This window comes from Simochromis diagramma, unplaced genomic scaffold (assembly GCF_900408965.1).
Source record: "Simochromis diagramma unplaced genomic scaffold, fSimDia1.1 OVJJ01000753.1, whole genome shotgun sequence".
Taxonomy (NCBI): Eukaryota; Metazoa; Chordata; class Actinopteri; order Cichliformes; family Cichlidae; genus Simochromis; species Simochromis diagramma.
This window is the reverse complement of record NW_024387523.1, coordinates 29,535-48,201: the sequence shown is the minus strand read 5'-3', so window position 1 is coordinate 48,201 and position 18,667 is coordinate 29,535. Positions and strand designations below refer to the sequence as shown.

The 18,667-nt window shown below is 40.7% G+C and overlaps 3 protein-coding genes across 3 annotated transcripts in view; 2 read left to right on the top strand and 1 right to left on the bottom strand.

Annotated features, from left to right (window-relative positions):
* LOC120726643 (H-2 class I histocompatibility antigen, Q9 alpha chain-like) overlaps nt 1-1,041 on the top strand; it is an 87,814-nt gene extending 86,773 nt beyond the window's left edge. The window contains exon 7 of the mRNA XM_040020373.1: nt 683-1,041. The gene's annotated coding sequence lies outside the window, so the exon portion shown is untranslated. The remainder of the gene's footprint in view (nt 1-682) is intronic.
* LOC120726645 (class I histocompatibility antigen, F10 alpha chain-like) overlaps nt 1-18,667 on the bottom strand; it is a 162,419-nt gene that overhangs the window by 136,082 nt on the left and 7,670 nt on the right. The gene's annotated exons all lie outside the window — the stretch shown is intronic.
* LOC120726647 (class I histocompatibility antigen, F10 alpha chain-like) overlaps nt 11,068-18,667 on the top strand; it is a 32,268-nt gene continuing 24,668 nt past the window's right edge. The window contains exons 1-2 of the mRNA XM_040020390.1: nt 11,068-11,223; nt 13,118-13,378. Coding sequence (XP_039876324.1) covers nt 11,157-11,223; nt 13,118-13,378 — 328 coding nt within the window. The 5' untranslated portion in view covers nt 11,068-11,156. The remainder of the gene's footprint in view (nt 11,224-13,117; nt 13,379-18,667) is intronic.

The following is an 18,667-nucleotide window of genomic DNA, read 5'->3' as shown; positions in this document are numbered from 1 at the left end:
GATAATTCTGCAATAGTAAGAAATAAGAACAATTAGTCTGATGTCCTGTAATCATTATGAAGCTATATTATTATATTATTATTACAATTACATAATACAAATATATATTGTATTATGAAATACAATGAAAAATTATGTTTTTGTACAGAGTATCGGTATCTGATCAGTATCGTCGTTACCACCCTGAATTTTACTTGGTATCTGATCGGAAAGCAAATCAGTGGTATCGCACATCACTACAGAAGTCCACAGGAGCTCTCCTATAAAATGAAAAAAGGGACATTTTAAAATTCTTTATCATTAAAAAACATCACTGAAACAGAAGCTAAATATAACACAAACATAACAGTTTGCCTCCAAAAAGTGTCTGTGAATCTGGTACCTGTTTAATTAAATAAACTTGCTTTTGGCTATACACCCATTACTCTTGTGATGTGACTCAAGGACACTTGGAGTACAGTAAAAAACAAAACAAAAAACAAGCCTTATAAGTGCTGCTGCCACAGAGCTGCCCTTGCTTGCTTGATCGCTGATCTAGAACTTTCTACGTGTGTAAGCGTGTGGGTGGGGGAGGGGCGCATTGACTGGGCAGGAAAATCAAAGCCTCCATGTTCCGTTTATAAATGGATGGAAGTAGAAGTAGCTAAACTGAGCTCACTAACATATCTGTACTGTATTACAGAGCACAACAACATCGCCTATACTGTGCAGTTTAAGCAAATTCAAGCAATGCAGACACATTACACCACCCTACGTCACTTAGCTTCTATAATGGCTGCCAGAGCTGTACTGGGTGTTATCGAGCATTTTCCCGATGGGCCGGCCTCTGGACACTGGATTACCATCAACTGTGACTCTCTCCTGTGTGCAGTTCCCTCGTTATCCCTCAGTGTGTTTAAGCCCCGTATTTCTGTCTGTCACTGTTGCGTTGTACCATCATCCTACACTGTGTGTTCAGTCCATAAATCTGCCTAATTTATTTGTGTCTTTAGTTCAGTTAGCTTTTTCCTTGTTCAGCAATAAAGCTGTTTTTTAAGTTTACGTTTTGTGTCCTGGAGTCTGAATATTGGATCCTTTTCCTGGCTTCCTGCACACAGCACATGACTAGGAATTTAAAAAATGTGGGATTTTATCACAGGACAAAAAGGGCCTGTGTCCGGAGAGATCTAGCAGTATACAAATTTATGAATCTGTCATCAATAATCTTTACGGAGAAAATATGGGGAGATCAGATCAGTCACAGAACATTATATGGATATTATATGGAAATGAATATTATAAAATATCTTGTAAAATACAAGATATACATCCCAAAGATCACAGATCTGGCAAAAGGTCTTTAAAGATTTGTCTGGAAACATTTTATATAATAAACGAAAATCTGCTTATAGCTCCAATGGCAAATTGGCAGGCCTTCATGTCAAAATATGAAGGGTCAGACACAGATCCTTCAGTGGAGTGTTTTTGTGTTTGTTTTTTTATCTTGTCCTGTCTGGCAGCTTTTGCAATCAGAATAATGAACTGAATTAACGGCGGTGCCAAACCCATTTTGCTTCTCCAAGGTCAGGTCTACAAACACTCTATTGGCTCCTCTTGTTCATGTGTTTCTTTTATCTGCTTATTTATTGATTTCTATTTGTCTTACTTCAGTTATTACATTATATGTGGTATAGTGTGTCTAAGGCACGAGAGAAAAAAGGAAAGAGGGAAAAATCAAGAAAATATAATAAAAGGGTAGAGTACAAATAGAAAAGCACAATGCACTGCAAGCTGCTGCACCTGTAAAAAAAACAAAGATACAGCACCTGGAACAAAAAACACTGCAAATGCACAGATACACAAATCAATAACCTTCTTGTGGTGAGTGTGTGAGAGAGAATACCTGTGTCTTTGTCATAAAGGTACTTTAAAGACACCGGTTTAGCTCAGTGGGAATGAGCGACCCTGTGTTTTATGGCAGAGAACGGCAGGTCGAGTCTGACCTGTTGCTCCTTACCACGTCTCTCTCTCTCTCTCCCTGGCTTTTGTTTCAGTCTTAACTGTATCTTAAGGGCCGGAACCAGAAAAAGACCCCAAAAAACAAATGTGCTTAATTAAATTAAAGTCTGGAAGCCACAATAATGCCCCCCAGGAGCCAGAGGCAAACAGAGATGGAACCAGGACCACCGGGCCATCCATAGCCCCCAAGAATACTGAAGACCTGAGGCCACACATCTCGGCTACCTGCACGTCCATCACAGAGTAACAGAAGCAGCTGACCTCCCAAATATTAGACAAGATCAGGAAGAACCCAAGAACCGCCCGGCTTTGCTGGCTAGTTTAACAAAAGCAGGGTCTCCTTTCTCATAAGACTCAGGATGCAAAGTCAAAATGACGTTAATCAGTTAGATTTGTAAGAAACATTTACTGGGTATAATATGTTTATTTCTGGCTAGTGAACTAAATTAGGAGTTTTCAAAGTATTTTAGTAGTTATGATAATAGCTTTTCTACTTTTATCAAATGCTTTTGACAAGTTTAACTAGCGAGTGCTATGGCAGTAATGTTAATAGGTGTTATTGAAAATGCACTGACTCCGTTTCTGGAACCAAAACTTGGTATGAAAAAGCTAATGGCAAACTAGTGTGTTCTGAGCTTCTGTTGTTTAAATTTGCTTTAAAACAATGGTAACATTAATAAATATAATTAACATTTATACTATAAGGGTAGAAACAAAGCATGGATCCATTTGCATTAGTATTGATCTAATACTGATATCGATCCAAATCAGAATCAGAAATCAGAAATCAGAAAGGGTTTATTGCCAGATGTTGAGGTTTACAACATTAGGAAATTGCTGCGGTGCTTCAGTGCAACATACTGTCATAAAAATATAAAAGTAAGAATAAGAATAAGAATTAAAAGTGCTAAGTGGATAGATATATACATGATATATACATGAGTGCAGGTGGTGATCAGTGCCAAACATGGAATGATGCAGTGAACACAGCGTAGGGTCATGTGTTAGTGTTGGGAACAGTCATACGGTTATTGTTCATGTGTCCAACAGCAGAGGGGAAGAAACTGTTCTTATGGCGAGAGGTTCTGGTGCGAATGGACCGGAGCCTCCTGCCTGAGGGGAGCAGGTCAAACAGACTGTGTCCAGGGTGAGAAGGGTCAGCTGAGATCCGAGCTGCACGCCGCAATGTCCTGGAGGTGTACAGGTCCTGCAGAGATGGGAGTCTGCAGCCAATCACCTTCTCAGCAGAGCGCACAACACGCTGCAGTCTCTGTTTGTCCCTGATAGTGGCTCCAGCGTACCACACAGTGATGGAGGAGGTGAGGATGGACTCGATGATTGCAGTGTAGAACTGCATCATCGTCCGTGTTGGCAGGTTGAATTTCTTCAGCTGCCTCAGGAAGTACATCCTCTGCTGGGCTTTCTTGATGACGGAGGTGATGGTGGGCTCCCACTTCAGGTCCTGGGTGATGGTGGTACCCAGGAAGCGGAACGAGTCCACAGAGGTGATGGGGGTGTCAGTCAGGATGATGGGGGGGAGTGGGGCTGTGTGCTTCCTGAAGTCCACAATAATCTCCACTGTCTTCTGGGCATTCAGCACCAGGTTGTTGTGGCTGCACCAGGACACCAGACGTTCAACCTCCCTCCTGTAGGCAGACTCATCCCCGTCCGAGATGAGTCCGATAACGGTGGTGTCATCTGCAAACTTGATTAGCTTGACAGACTGGTGGGTGGAGGTGCAGCAGTTGGTGTACAGGGAGAAGAGCAGAGGAGAAAGAACACAGCCCTGAGGGGAGCCGGTGCTGATGGTCCGGGAGTCCGAGACATTCTTTCCCAGCCTCACATGCTGCTTCCTGTCCGTCAGGAAGTCAGTGATCCACCGGCAGATGGGATCAGGCACATTCATCTGGGAAAGCTTGCCTTGGAGATGGTCTGGAAGGATGGTGTTGAAGGCAGAGCTGAAGTCCACAAACAGGATCCTGGCGTAGGTTCCTGGGGAGTCCAGATGCTGCAGGATGAAGTGTAGGGCCATGTTGATGGCGTCATCTACAGACCTGTTGGCTCTGTATGCAAACTGCAGGGGGTCCAGGAGGGGGGCCGTGAGGGTCTTGAGATGGGAGAGAACCAGGCGCTCAAATGACTTCATGACCACAGATGTCAGAGCCACGGGTCTGTAGTCATTTAGTCCAGTGATCCTAGGTTTCTTGGGGACAGGGATTATGGTGGAGGACTTGAAGCAGGCAGGCACATGACATGCCTGCAGTGAGGAGTTGATACTATTGTTGATACTATTGACATTTGGATCGACCCGTCCACCTCTAGTGCAAACAGCAGCATGTTTCAGTGTGTCTCCACATCAGTGAGGACAGTAACACCAAATCAAACGACCGTGCACTTCATTAATCCCTCATTAATGGCACATTTAACAGTTTTAGCTGAAGATGAATTTCTGAGGTTTGAAAATGTTAAATGTTTTTTTGTAATCATATTTTCTAATATTCTTTTATGTATTTCATGCATGTATTTTAAGACAGGTGGGAATTATGTCTCCTCATCCCCGTCTTCATCACTAATGACCTAGTCCAGTATTTACTTGGGCGTGACTTAACCAGTTAACCAATACTAACCTGTTATATGTCAGCTGGTCTATCCATGAAGATGTGATTGGTTAATTTGAATTTTTTTCTGTTTCCTGTTTTTAGCGTAAGCACACTGTTACTATGTGTTACTATGACCCTGATGAAGGCCACAAGCCGAAACGCGTTGGTCAGTCAATAGAGTTGACTGACCAACGCTCTTCCTCCTCACATGTGGTCACAACTCTGCTAACAAGAGCTCAGACTGTCCCTCTGATATCCTGAATTATGTCAGGATTTATACAACTACTTCAACTCCTGAATTAAACCATGAAATTATCACTGCTGCTGCCTAAAAAAGGAAGAAACATCTTCCTTTTTTAGTTTTGTTTCTTCCTTTTTTTGTTTAGTAAAATCAGGATCAGCTGATCTTTGCTTGATGTCATCTCCATTTTTTTCACAGTGTTTTTTCACATGTGTTGAGTTTCTTGCACAGCAATTACACATCCAGAAAATAGAACCATGGAACAAGACAATGCCTGACTTGAGAAAGTGCTGCACTGGATTGAGTTAACTGTCCTAAAGCTCACTGCCACTGCAGTAGACACTGGACTACAGACTACCATCAACTACATAAGACGAGGATGGCCAATTACAGTGGTAATTAACCACTAAACATCAGAACTTACATGAAAGTGAAAAGTTAGCTATCAGAGGCTGATGCCTTTTGTCATACAAGGATGCAGGAGCATCATTCCAGGGTCACAGAGAGCAGACATTTGAAATAAAATATGATGGGAAACAATGACTCATCAAGTGCAGAGATGTGACAAATTAATGGGTTTGGTGGCCAAGGCGCTTGGTGGAGCTGATTAAAAGTGATATAACTGCTGATACGTTATGTTTCATGTTAAGGAAACTGCTCTATAAGTTTTTAAGTGACTTTGGTTTATGTCATTATCCTTATGTGATAACTTTACTTGCAAATTACATGAAGCTTATAGTTGAGTACTGTGAGGAAGATCTGTAATCACTCATCTGCCTGGTTTCCTGTGTGTTCAGGTGCTAATCAGTTCCTTACATCAGTTCCACTTTCCCACACTGTCAAACTCAATGCTGACATCATCGTACATCCAGCTTGTTATCAGTGCTTACTTCAAAAGTCTGCATTCTGATGGTACGGTGGTGGCATCAGTGCCAGTGGAATTAGCAGCTTGCACATCTGAAAATAGCAACTGTCAGTACTGAAAAGTATATACAGATGTAATAGCAACATATAGTCTCATCCTGAAGTGATATATTCATTGAAGACTTTGCTTATTTCAGCAAGACAATGGTAAACAACAAACTGGAGCTATTACAACAGCATTTGCTGTTACCAGGTTAGACTTGAGTGAATTTTACACGTATCAGTTTCATGTTCTGGGTTGTTAGTAGTTGTACCCAGTTTTATCTTGTTTTGCTGTAGTTCATCTGTTTCACGGTTCAGTGTGTTGTGTGAGGCTTTATTTCAGGCAATTTATTTTTATTTGGTAGGAAAGTGTAGAAAGTAAGAGGAAAGTAGGACAAGAATGAAGACATGGAGAAAATAGTCTGGGACAGAGTTGAACCAATGTCCCTGCAGAAGGCCTTTGGTGGATGGGTCACCTCTTTGTCTATTTTTTATGTGGTGTCAAAGTCTCAATGTTCAGCTGAGTTTATAAATAACTTCAAGGTGTATAGTATAATTAAATAAGGGTTATAAATAAATAAAATAATTTATATATATAAAAAATGTGTCTACAAACGTTCTTGATTTTTACCACACAATGGCCAAACCATTAACTTTATTTGGAAGGTATATATCAACATCCTTAAAGTCTGACACACAAACAAACAAGAAAACTCAGACTTTATTATGAAAACTGTTCTATGGGTGGGGTATTCCACCTACACAATCAAAAGTAAAGATTTGTCTTTTTTTGTTATTGCTGTTCAGTCTTGAGCTGGTGAGCATGACTCACATCTAAAGATTCAAAGGTTTAGGCAACAAAACAACACAAAATTGATCAGAATGTTAATCCAGAGGGAGGAAACACAGGAACACTCTTGACATTCCTTAGAGATGGGACACCAGGGAAGACCTGTGCACAGGGAAACATACAATTATTTGCCAGAAGTCACAGAGAACACGGTCATATATCTCAGGGATGGTTTCATTCACAAGGCAGGTCAACGATTTAGAGTTGAGTGACTGTCAGCCACTGCCTCAAGAAGGTGGGTGATGATCCACATGTGAGGAGGGCGGGGACTTGAAGTAAAGGCCGCCCACAACGATTACACACACACACAAACCTGCCAGAGGAATATCAAGGCAAGAGAATGATTAGCCTGACTGGGCAAAGGGGCAGGACGAACTTCATGTGTTGTGATTCCCGGCACTTTTAAGACTACATTACTACTGTCCTGTACTGCGTAATTGAAGTTTATTTTCTGTTAATGTATCTCACAAAATGTCTAAATATTTTGACTCTCCTTTTATTTTGATTGCACCGACTTTTTCACAGACATTTCAAAATGAATAAAGTCTTTTATTGAGTTACAGGCTTTTTGCATGTTAACTATTGTCTTTTGGAAAATGCTTATTCAGGCTTGAAAACTTCAAATATGTTGTGAGTAAAGTGCCAAACTGAAAAGAAAGCTGTAACAATCGCGGAATTGGTCAGCAGGGGGCGCTGTAACACTGTTTATGTCTCTATAACAGCTATCCAGCTTATCATTTTCAGGGTCGCGGGGGGGGGGGGGGGGCGCCGGAGCCTATCCCAGCCAGTGGCGTGTCTACAAAATTTTTGTTGGGGGGGCAAGGTAGGGGCACAGATTTGGAGAAGGGTGGCAGATGTAATTGGCAGATAATGTTTAAAAACAATTCTACCAACCCTTAACCATAATTCAATAATCCTATAAAACTAATAACCGAATGCGCTTTTAACTCTTATTAGAATGAGATTTTAACCACTACGGTGCAAAGTTTTTAGATTCTGTGTTGATAAAGTACAAGAGATACAATCAGTGCTTTGTCAGTGTTTACTCAGCATTCAAGGACAGCAATATTTGCATAGTATTTTTACTGACATATAGTGCACATGTTTTGAGCAAAAACATTTTTGAACATTAAAATACGAACATTTGTAACAAACAATTGACAAATTAGCCAGTTCCAATGTAAAAATTTTATCTGCCTGTTAAAAAAAGAAAATAATCTTCTCACAAACTGGTGTTTGATTTTGAAACAGGAAAAAAGTGGGGAAACAAATGAAAAGACTAATACTTGAATAAATCCTGAAAGCAAGTAAATACTTTCTATGCTGCCTTATGGTAAACTTTGGTAATATTGATAAAGAACAACACTGGCTGATGATGAAATACAGTCAGCTGGCATGGTGACACTGCCAGTATTAACCTGCAGGGCTGGACTGGGACAGAAAATTGGGCATTTTGCCTAGAGACCGGCCCACCAGGTATTAAAGCCATAAAGACTTTGAATGAAAACAAATGCTGTTGTGACAGTGATGTACACTGTCTTGTTGGTATATGTATGATTTCTATACATTTTACGTCAGATAAAAACTTTGGTTGTACGATTTAGATAATTATTTAATAAAAGCTAGATATTTTAAATGAGAATAAGAAAGAAAAGTATTTCTTTGTGCCCCACTTTCCCTGTTAATGCCCTACCTGGCCCCCTGGCAACACTTTCCTAGACCCGCCCCTGCACAGTTACCAGCTGTCAGCTACCTAAAAAAGGATCCTGGTGTTATTTGTCTCTCAGAAACAGTTCATAACTTCCCTTCAACTCATTCATGTCACCTAAAAGGTAAACCTGTTTCTCCATCACAGCTCTGATGATCCAGTAAGGACATCTCCTGGTTTCATCTTCATGTTTCCCTCTCACCACATATCCAAACCCACATCCTGACCAGCAGCTTTTTTACGTCTGTGGCTCCAGCAAACATCAGCTGATACTAGAAATTAATATTAAATAAATTCTAACAACAGCTGATCAAGCTTAAACGTGCTGCTGTTGTTTACCGCGACATCCGCTGGTTTCGCGATAAATAAACAAGAGAGACGATCAGCTGATCATTGATCAGTTTCATGATTGAAGTAGAAACAGGAGAGGGAGGGAGAGAGAATGAGAGAAGAAGAGGCAGCTGTGCAGCGTAACGACAGAAAAACTCCAGCTTTGTGTCTTTTTTTCATTATAGCGAAAGTTCGGGACAAACTGTGTTCCTTCTCAGCTCAATACGAAACGTGTAATATTTTCTCTGAATGAGGGACCATTACATTTTTTTAAGGAGCCGTTGGCAACTCTACTAACTAACCTTATGAATAAAATAAAGTTCACTATCAGTAACATCATAGCAACCGAACAGCTGTATATAAACTCTGTCAAGCTGGCTAGAACGCAGTACGAGTTATTGCAACTGAGGGTAAAAAGTCAGCACAACGAAAATAAACTGCACCTAAACTTGGTTCATATCTGACCCAGATAGACTGCAGGTCATAACTTCTTACCTGAAGTTCAGTTCACCTGACACTCGGACTGGCGGCCGCCTCGGGGCTCTCCTCCTGCCTCCCCTTCCCTCATCCACCTGCTGGCCTCTGTGGAAGCTCCGCCATAGCCACCACCAAAAAACTGAGTTATTTTTACACATCAACCTGCATCTGGCCAATCCACCACCTCTCATTGTTCATGCCGTTACAAAAAAAATAAAAAATAAGTCACCGGGCAGATGCCCGGTATGCCCGATGGCCAGTCCAGCTATGTTAACCTGCAACCAAATCTGCAGCTCCATACAGCAATGTTACGACTTAGATTATATCTTATAACTCATAACTCTTATGTTAGCTGCCCTCAGTAGCATACTGTCTGAAATATTCAACGGCTGCAATAATTCTTTAAGTGTTATTTTTTTCCTTGGTATTCTAATTTCACTGAAGTTTACGAAACTCAACAAACTTAATATTACTTACCGGGACATTTATTCTGTCCTCGTTTTCTTTCACCGAAAAATTGTTTCCTGCAGTGCCGTGTTTCAGCTTGGCTCTCCTACCTTTGCTAACGTGATGCACATAGCGCAGAAGCCGATGCTGCATTCACTTACACTCGGATATCTGAGCTTCACCGTGAAAACATAATCGGACATTTGATATTTGATTGAATTTTATTGTTTTGCCTTTGGGGTGGCACGCCACTGATCCCAGCTGTCATAGGGCAAGAGGCAGGGTACACCCTGGACAGAGGGAACCATTTGCACTCACGCTTACTCACATTCTATGGGCAGTTTGAAGTTTCCAATTAGCCTAACCCCACAGCATGTCTTTAGACTGTGGGAGGAAGCCTGAAGAGAAGCCACACAAACACAGAGAGAACATGCAAACTCCAGAAAGACTAGTGATCCTTAATTTTTTAGGGCTGTCATGGTTTTCAGTTTTATTTATACCCCAAAATATAAATATATGGGTCCCACCACTTTAAAACTGAAAATCATGCCAGCCCTAAAAAAAAAAAAATTGTGGTTAGATAAATATTTTTTTTGATTTTGTGCATGATTAATTAGATATCTGAAAGCATTTTCTGTTACATTTTACTATTTTTAATGATACGGTTATTAGATGTGATACTGAAAAATGTCACATTGGGTTATAGGGTGAAATGAAGTAAGCTAACCAACACTAGGAAAGTCAAACAGCTTCTTTAGTTTGGACTTTGCTGTGAGTTTAATTACCATCTGTCTCTGTTTGTTTTTTGAAACCCAGACTTGACTCTCAACATCCCCTAGCATCATCTAGGAACGCACACCTGGACCAACCCAAATCATGAAATGAGGAGGGGGGAGGGGGCTCACTGAAATTAATATTTGTTGCCCAAAACAAAACTAATGTCAGGAAACAAACACGTTTATAAGTAACTTGTGAAGTAAACATTATTTAATGGTGATATGTTAAAAAAAAAAAAAAAGTTAAAAAAAAGAAGACAAGCTGACTTATACTGTTTTATCCACTGGAGGGAGCCCCACACCACAACTTGGTGAAATCATATTTGATATGTATTCTCTATCAGTCATTCTTTATCTTTAAAGACACCATAACCTCACAGACTCCAGGGGCAGTATGTACCAAATAGCTAAACAGTGAACCCAGATTTATAATAACAACAACAACAACAACAATAATGATGATAATAATAATAAATTATACAATGTCTACCCAGCATAACACAAACTACTACAAACTACCTGTCATAACATCAAAAATAATAAAGACCAGATGAAACTAACTTTAACCCTTCTCTTTATCATTCATGGTTCATATGAAGATATTTTACTTTCAGTTTCGTTGATAACCCTAAAGGCTGCGTTTACCCTAGATTTAAGTGACGTTTACTGTCAGAGTAAATTCTTATTGGCTCAGATGGAGCCCAGTGGGGACGTACCTCCTGGCTCTCGTCGTTTTCTCCTATTTTAGCTTTGATACTCGAGCTGGAAGCACAGAGCCGCTTTTTCTAGACAAGCGAACACACAAAGTCTGTTAAAGGTTTGGATGTTTATGGTCACAATGAAGGTCTTCATCTTCCTTCTTCTCCTGGGAATGCAGGGAGCAGCGGCAGGTCAGTTTGATTTGAATGTTTTTGTGTTTTTTATATGTCAGATTTATGTAATTTCAAATACAAATGGACAGATTGTTTGTTCCCCAGAGACTTCCTGTACGCTAAACATTTAGTTATGATAGATCCTTGTAGATAATTTCAATGTTAAGAAACAATCGATCATTTTATACATGTAATTAAATTGTCTGATTCTCTCTCACCTCCCTAATAATGAACATCAAAGTTTAGATTAAAAGTTACGTTTAGCTAATAAAAGTAAATAAATAAGGCAAATATTAAAACAAGGCGATTTCTGTCCAAAACTATTTGATGATTTCCGTCTTTAAATCGTTCATGACGCATTTTTAAAGGTTGAGACTCTGCTGTGTTTCCAAACAGTCCAACGAATAAAAGATGAGTGAGCAGGCTCGTTGATAATCTGGTGACGATAATCAACACTGTTCTTTAAAAACGGAGAACCATTTTAATTTTCATGAGGAATCAAAAATATTTTCACAAAACAGCTGATAATTATAGTTCACTAAAGTGTATCTAGCACAAAGTATCTGTTAAAATTTAAGAGTTTAATTATTTAATTATTTGTTCAGTATACGCTGTGTATGTAGAGCCACATGTCATTTGATGGAGTTCATTAAAAGGTAAAAGACTGCTGCTTTAGACTGTATTCAGTATTATTCACCAGCGTTATGGATGTGAATACTTTCTGTTTGAAGGACATGCGCACATGATGTAACTAACGAATTACGCCCGGATGTAAGTTCACTGTTTTTCTGATGTTATTGATTCAGTAACAGCTCCATGATGTGACTTTTGTTGTGATTTGGCGTCATACAAATAAAATGAAATAGAATTCAGATGAACTAAACTAAGTCATTATTGCTTTATAATATCGTGGAGTTACCAGCAAGAGTTAATTTTGGTATCACTGCTGAATGATCAATAAGAAGCTGCAGGTGAGAAACCCCTGAAAGGTTTTGCAACACACTCGCTCCTCCACAAGGGGGCGCTAATGAGAAGCGTTTTAAACTACTATGTGCATTGTTCAGTAACACAAACAAACAAATCCATGTACTTTCGATAACTGAAAACTCTCCTGCAAACCTGATTATAGAGTGAAAGATAAAATCAAAAATGCTTAAGATAATATTCCCCCAACAATATTTACTTAACATTCGTTTTTTATTGATAATATTATTGATCAAACATATTGGAAAGTTTCTGTAACAATTTTGAATGTGCATTAATTGACAAAACTCTATGAAAATAATATAAACAAAGAAGAAGCATGGATGTTAATATTTTAAAAACCCATTACAGAAATTATGAAAAAAAAAGTCTGGACAGTCACATCAAAACAATGAAATGAACTCATATAATTTATAATATAAAAAACGGAAACAAAAAAGAAAACAACTCACTTTAGAAGTCCTGCTGCTTGATTCAGAAAAAGGAAAGAAGAAACCTTACGGTTCATACAGCGGCTACAAAAGCAAAACAGATTAAAAATAATGTGTACTTTCTTTAACACTGAAAATAAAAATATAGTCAAATTAAAGTTATAAAGAGTTCAAACTATTAATCATGAAAACTGAATTAAACTAAACTGAAGGATAAACACCAGTTTTAAAACTTTAAAGCTTTCTGTGAAAATCAGGTTCAAACTAGAATCTGTTGCAAAACACAAAATTACAGTTTTGAAGAAAAGATGATCAGAAAATGACATTAAACACTGAATATCTATTCATAAATCTATTTTGTGTTTATTGAAGGGACAGCAGGATTATTACAGGATGTCTTTAACGTGCTGTAGTTTTTCTTATTGTGTTATTTAAAAACTAAAATAATTTATAAGTCTGTGTTCCTGAGATCTCACTACATTAAATATTTCTTACAGTGACCCACTCTATGAAGTATTTCTACACTGCGTCCTCTCAAGTCCCAAACTTCCCAGAGTTTGTGGTTGTTGGGATGGTTGATGATGTTCAGATTGATTATTATGACAGCAACACACAGAAAATGGTGCCCAAACAGGACTGGGTGAACGGTGCAGTAGATCCACAGTTCTGGGAGAGAAACACTGGGATCGCTGTGGGCACCCAGCAGGTGTACAAAGCCAACATTGAGATTGTAAAGCAGCGCTTCAACCAAACTGGAGGTTTGTTCATGTTTCATTTTTACTGATATTTGCTGTTAATGTTTTCAGTGTGTTTTGTTTACAGTAGTAAACAGGTTTGCACACATTAAATGTTTCATTCAGATTACAGATTAAAATTATTAACATAATAATTCATAATGAATGTAGAACTACAGTCTGTGAAGCTTTAATTTACAGCTTTAATGATCATGTTTGTATGAACTGATACAATTTGTCAGTTAACTGATTAGTTGATCAAAATATTAAAATAATAAAGTAAAAATTAATTATATTTGAAGTTTTCTGTTTATATTTAGGATTTTTTGTCTCTGAAACTTTGATGGTTGTTTTTGCTACAATCTCTCAATGAACTGATTAATCAGAAAATAATGCAAGATCCTGCAAGATCTAAATAATCAGAGATTTATTCGTTTTACAATTATTGTGAACTAATATTTGACTTTTAATAAAAACAGTCCTGGACTGAAACTCTCCTTCAGTGGAAGCTTCTAGAAAAACCTCGGGACAGTCTGGTCTGTAGTTTCTCACAGTTAGACGATTCTGTTAGAACGATAGGAGGCTGCAGAGTTTCAGAGGATGGAAACTTAAACCCAGGATCAGGATCTGAGTTTGCTGCTCAGGATCCATCTTAGTGTGTTTGTCTGTTTCTGCAGCTCACAGGAAGTCGCTCCGTGTCTCAGTTCAGACGACCCTCACAAATAATCACATGTTGTAATAAATTATAAAAAAGGAAATATGTCAGACACATAATTTATCATCCAGAGTAGATGGTAAATGTGCTGGGACGTCACAGTTTTTACATTTGCCTCAGATAATATTTTCAGATTCCATTAAACACAAACTGATGTTATATTTAATATAAAAAAGGAAAAAAGTGAAAGTAGAGACAGCTCAGTGAACATACCCTCTTTATGAATCATCTTCATGAACATTCATGTGAGAGTAACAGTCCTGACACTTTAATGTGCTGAAGATCACTGTCACTTATATTTAAGTTATTTATGAGGAAATTCACTGTTTTCTGAGATGATTTTATAAACCAGCAAACATCCTCATTAATAACTAAATATATTTAACCAAATGCATCAAACATTGTGAAATTAAGCAGACATTCAGGGGGCCTAATAGCACAAGAGTTTAGTGAGAATTAGACCAAAAATAAGAAACACAAACTAACAGACAGACGACACAAGCTGAGATCTGACATGAAAATCAGATTTATTTATTTTTAAAACTTCACACTGATTTTTGTCTCATTTTTAAATCACATTAAGTTTGACTTTCAGTTTATGTTTAATATTTTTGGTCCCAGATTGATTTAATTTTTTACTAATAAACAACAACCTGAAAATATAATCAAGGAAAGTAAAGTGTTAAAATGTCTCACTTTTCCCATAAACTGGCTGAAGGTTGATTATTTAAGGTGGCGTTTTTAAATCAGGTCCCTGTAAAACTCAACGAAAACCCAGACAGAAAACGTCCTTATGAGCGGCGAATAAAAACAACTGATTTTTTTCGGTCATTGAACTCCACTTGAGGCTGCGCAACGTTTACGAACGACAGAAAAAACAGCGTTCATGGCCGATCACTGAGCTCTGTGACAGCTGAGAGCGTTTTCAGGGCCTCCCGGTGGTTTAAACTCCAATCAAAGAAGGAGAGGAGACTGAATTTCACTTTGAGCTTTGTGATTAGATAAGTTTGTCTATTTTATCTATTGACACCAGCACCACTGACTAACAATGGGCTGTGAGGCCGTTCCCCAACTCTCCGACAGGTACTCATGTCATTGGTCAATCATCATGACAAATTTTATGATCATGAAACTGATCACAGCCCATTGTTACTCAGTCATTATGCAAAATGTACCGTTTATAAGATTGGAGAAACCTGCAGTCAGCTGTAGACTGAAGAACAGTCTAACTTGGATGATGTGCATGTGAAACACGCTTTCTCCACAAAACGTGGGGGACGAGGTGGGAGGAGCCCTTTCCACCTGACACCCCCCTCCGCCACCCTCGCTGCTGGATCTACCTTATGCCCCCCACGCGCCGATCGCACCATTGAACCCTCCGCGGCTCTCGCCTCATAGCTTGCACGACGTAACCCCTCGAGTACTAATACTCATCGTTCACCACTCGCCGAAGACTTGCCATTCCCTGTCAGTGAAAACACTAGTCTGCTTTCTGATCTCCCTTTTGCAACCACTCCTTGGATGCCTCGACCCCCTCCCAATCGTCCATCCCACTTCAGCCAATCAGCAGCAGGCGCGGTTTGAATGGTCAATCAGTTGGTCCCTTCCTGAGTAGCAGCCAAGCCTTCCCCCCCCTTCCCCTGTCGGACGTGGAGTCGCTTCACATCAGCGGCTCGGTTCCTAAACCGTGCGTGTTTTGCCCATCCCACACGTTTTCAAAACGGTCGCTCTGTCCGCTTTTTAGACGATTCGACTTGTAACCGCTTGTCCCGCAGACTTTCCCAGACTTCGTCTATTCCCGACAACTCCCCCCCTTTCATTTTCCATGCCGCCTTACTTGCCTGCTCGATGGCGTCCCCCGATCACGACCCTCCCAGCCTCCTAGCCCCCGTAAGCAGTGATCCCAGGCAATCAACCAGGCCACGTACCCCCTTTTCCTTCCCCCCCCCTCTCCCCCCCCTTTCTTCCCCCCCCCTCCTTCCCTCCCCTCTTCCCCTCTCAACAGCAGTTTTTTTCTATACACCCCCCTCACCAATATTTTCCGTCCGGAGCAGCTGATCCACAGCAGCTTCTTGTGTTTATTGTGCGAAACACAAAATAATTTTTGAAAATGAATAAACACAAAACAGGAGGAACACAAACATGTTTCGATGTCGTAGTTATTAAACGCCTCTACAAACATTTATTTAAAAGAAAAGAAACACTCCGACTGAGAAAGAAACCATCAAACAGATCTGTGAATCGTTGATTGTCACAAAACAGCAGAGTTGAACAGCTTCAGGTATCCTTCGAGTCTTTAATCTGATCGAACGTTCGGCCTGAATCCACGCCAACACAAGAAAGAGGATCTCCATTTATCCTCTTATCCCAGTATCCTCGACTGTCGATCCCAGTATCCTTCGTTGATCCGATCCAGTGTAATCCCGCTTGTTTGTCGCCCCGTGTACTGCTTGCCCCTCGATCCTCCAGTCCTCCTCGCTGTTCGATCCAGTGTCTCGATGTCGATTCCCAGCACTCCTCGCCCGTGATGGATGTGACTTATTTACCCCTATTGCCCATAATAACAACCATTTGGTCCATACTTCACCATCTGCTTTTCCCGGCAGCTGCTCGTTGTTCCGAGCTCAACTTTTTTCCAGCAGCAACTATCAAACTTCCATCTTTTCCACAAATTACTCAAAACCTCCCAGAAGATTTTCTCCACAACAGAAGCTTCACAGACCGACCCACCCAACTTCGAAAAAAAGTGCACAAAAAGCAAAACACGTCCCTGCCCGCTTCTTTTTCGCCCTTTTTCTGCGCCCCCCCCGCGGAATACTCCCAGAAACTCTCATTGCTCACATCCCCATGCTTCTGCTTCAGTCCTAGCTTCCGAGCTCGCTTGTTCAGCCCCCGTACAATTCTATGAACGCAGTTTTACAAAAGAAACTTCTTGAACTTTGTTTGGTTAATCAGACGCTTTATCAGGTCGCTGGCAGGGTTTATCCACCCATAACGGCTCCAAAACACCAAACACTGCATCTCTTGTGTACTTTGCCCCCTTACCCGTGTTCTCCTTGACATTATACAGACCAATAGATCGTTTCTATTTTCACGCAGCACCACATTGTCAACCCCCCCTTTCTCCCCCAAACCTGTTTTCCCAGGGGAGTGTGTACCGAGAGAACCCAGGACAGATTGTGCCTGTCCTGATATGCTGCTCTATATCTAAAAACAGCCACCAACGCTTCTTTTCCTTTCCCCCCCCCCCCTGTGACATTAATCCCCTGGAAGCACATGATTGATGTCACAGCTGTGACCATGTCTCCCTTTCACAGATGAGCAGGCCCCTCCAGCGTCCCCCGTTGCTCCCGGCCAACCCGCCGATTTACCCTACATCATTCTACCTTATCCACAACACCCCGACTTCCCAGCAAAAACATCTTCCTATTGGACAAACTCCTGTTGTTCAACATAAAATTAAATGCGAGGCTCCAACTGTGTTTGTAGACGAGAGTCTGAGACGAGGAAGGGGGGCCCCTCTGCGACTGAGAGGGCCGACTTGTTCGCGGGTATTTCATCACGCAAAGTCTCCACACATCCTTGGCCAGACAAAACTCGACCTTGCAACGCGATCCGCGATTTTGGATTTCTTCCCGACACACCAGGTATGTCGCGCTCATTTTGGATGGAGGCTGGGCCCCCCTTATGTCAGTGTTTGAGCCAGTTTACCGTCTTAAATGTGCAGTTTTAATATGTGGAAATCGAAACATTTAAGCATCCAACGTTTAACACGAGTTCATACTGAATGCAGTTTTTATAATTTGTGTAGTCTCCTGCGTTCCACATGAACGCTGAAGAGAATTCTGACCTGTCCAGCTAGTCCTTCTGATTTTATTATGGACCCCGGCCAGCTCGAGCCACACTGCTCCGCCCACTCAGGTGCCCACCATGAGACTCCCTGCTCTCTCCAGCTCAAACTTTTTTACCTCCCTACGTGAGAGAGCTGAATTTGTTTCCTTCGAACTCTTTTTTGTGGACGGGATAATGACTTTAGATTCTCCTTTTTCCTTCCTTCACCAACTCCCACACCAGTGATTCTATTTATCCCTTAAAGCCTGGACTTAAAGCTGTTGTTTCACTTTGGCCACGATACTCCCTAATTTACGCGTACAGATTGGAGCCGCCCCCTGGATGAGTTACCGTCCCTCTGTAATCTTCAGGGTCAAATCTGGTGAAGCTTTGGAGACGAGATAGAATACCATCCACCCGTTCACTGCAGCGCTCAGACTCCATCTCCTTATTTGGTATTCAATCAGAGCCCCCGGTCGTCCGTCTTTAGCTTTTGTTGCTTACGCCACCTAACTCTCTGCCAGTTACGCCGATCCTTTTACATCTCACCTGGTTTACCACTGCATTGATAAAACACTACCAGTGAAGAGGTGCCCGCAGCGGCGGCATGACGCTAGCTCTTCTTCCTCCACCCGCAGGCCTTAACAATCTGGGGATGTGCAGCATCAGTTTCCTTCACCCGCTGCTAATTGCTTGTGTTAGATTGCTCCTGCTCTGATGTAGAGATTAATGAATACTTGAAATAAATAGTTTATAATTGGGCTGCA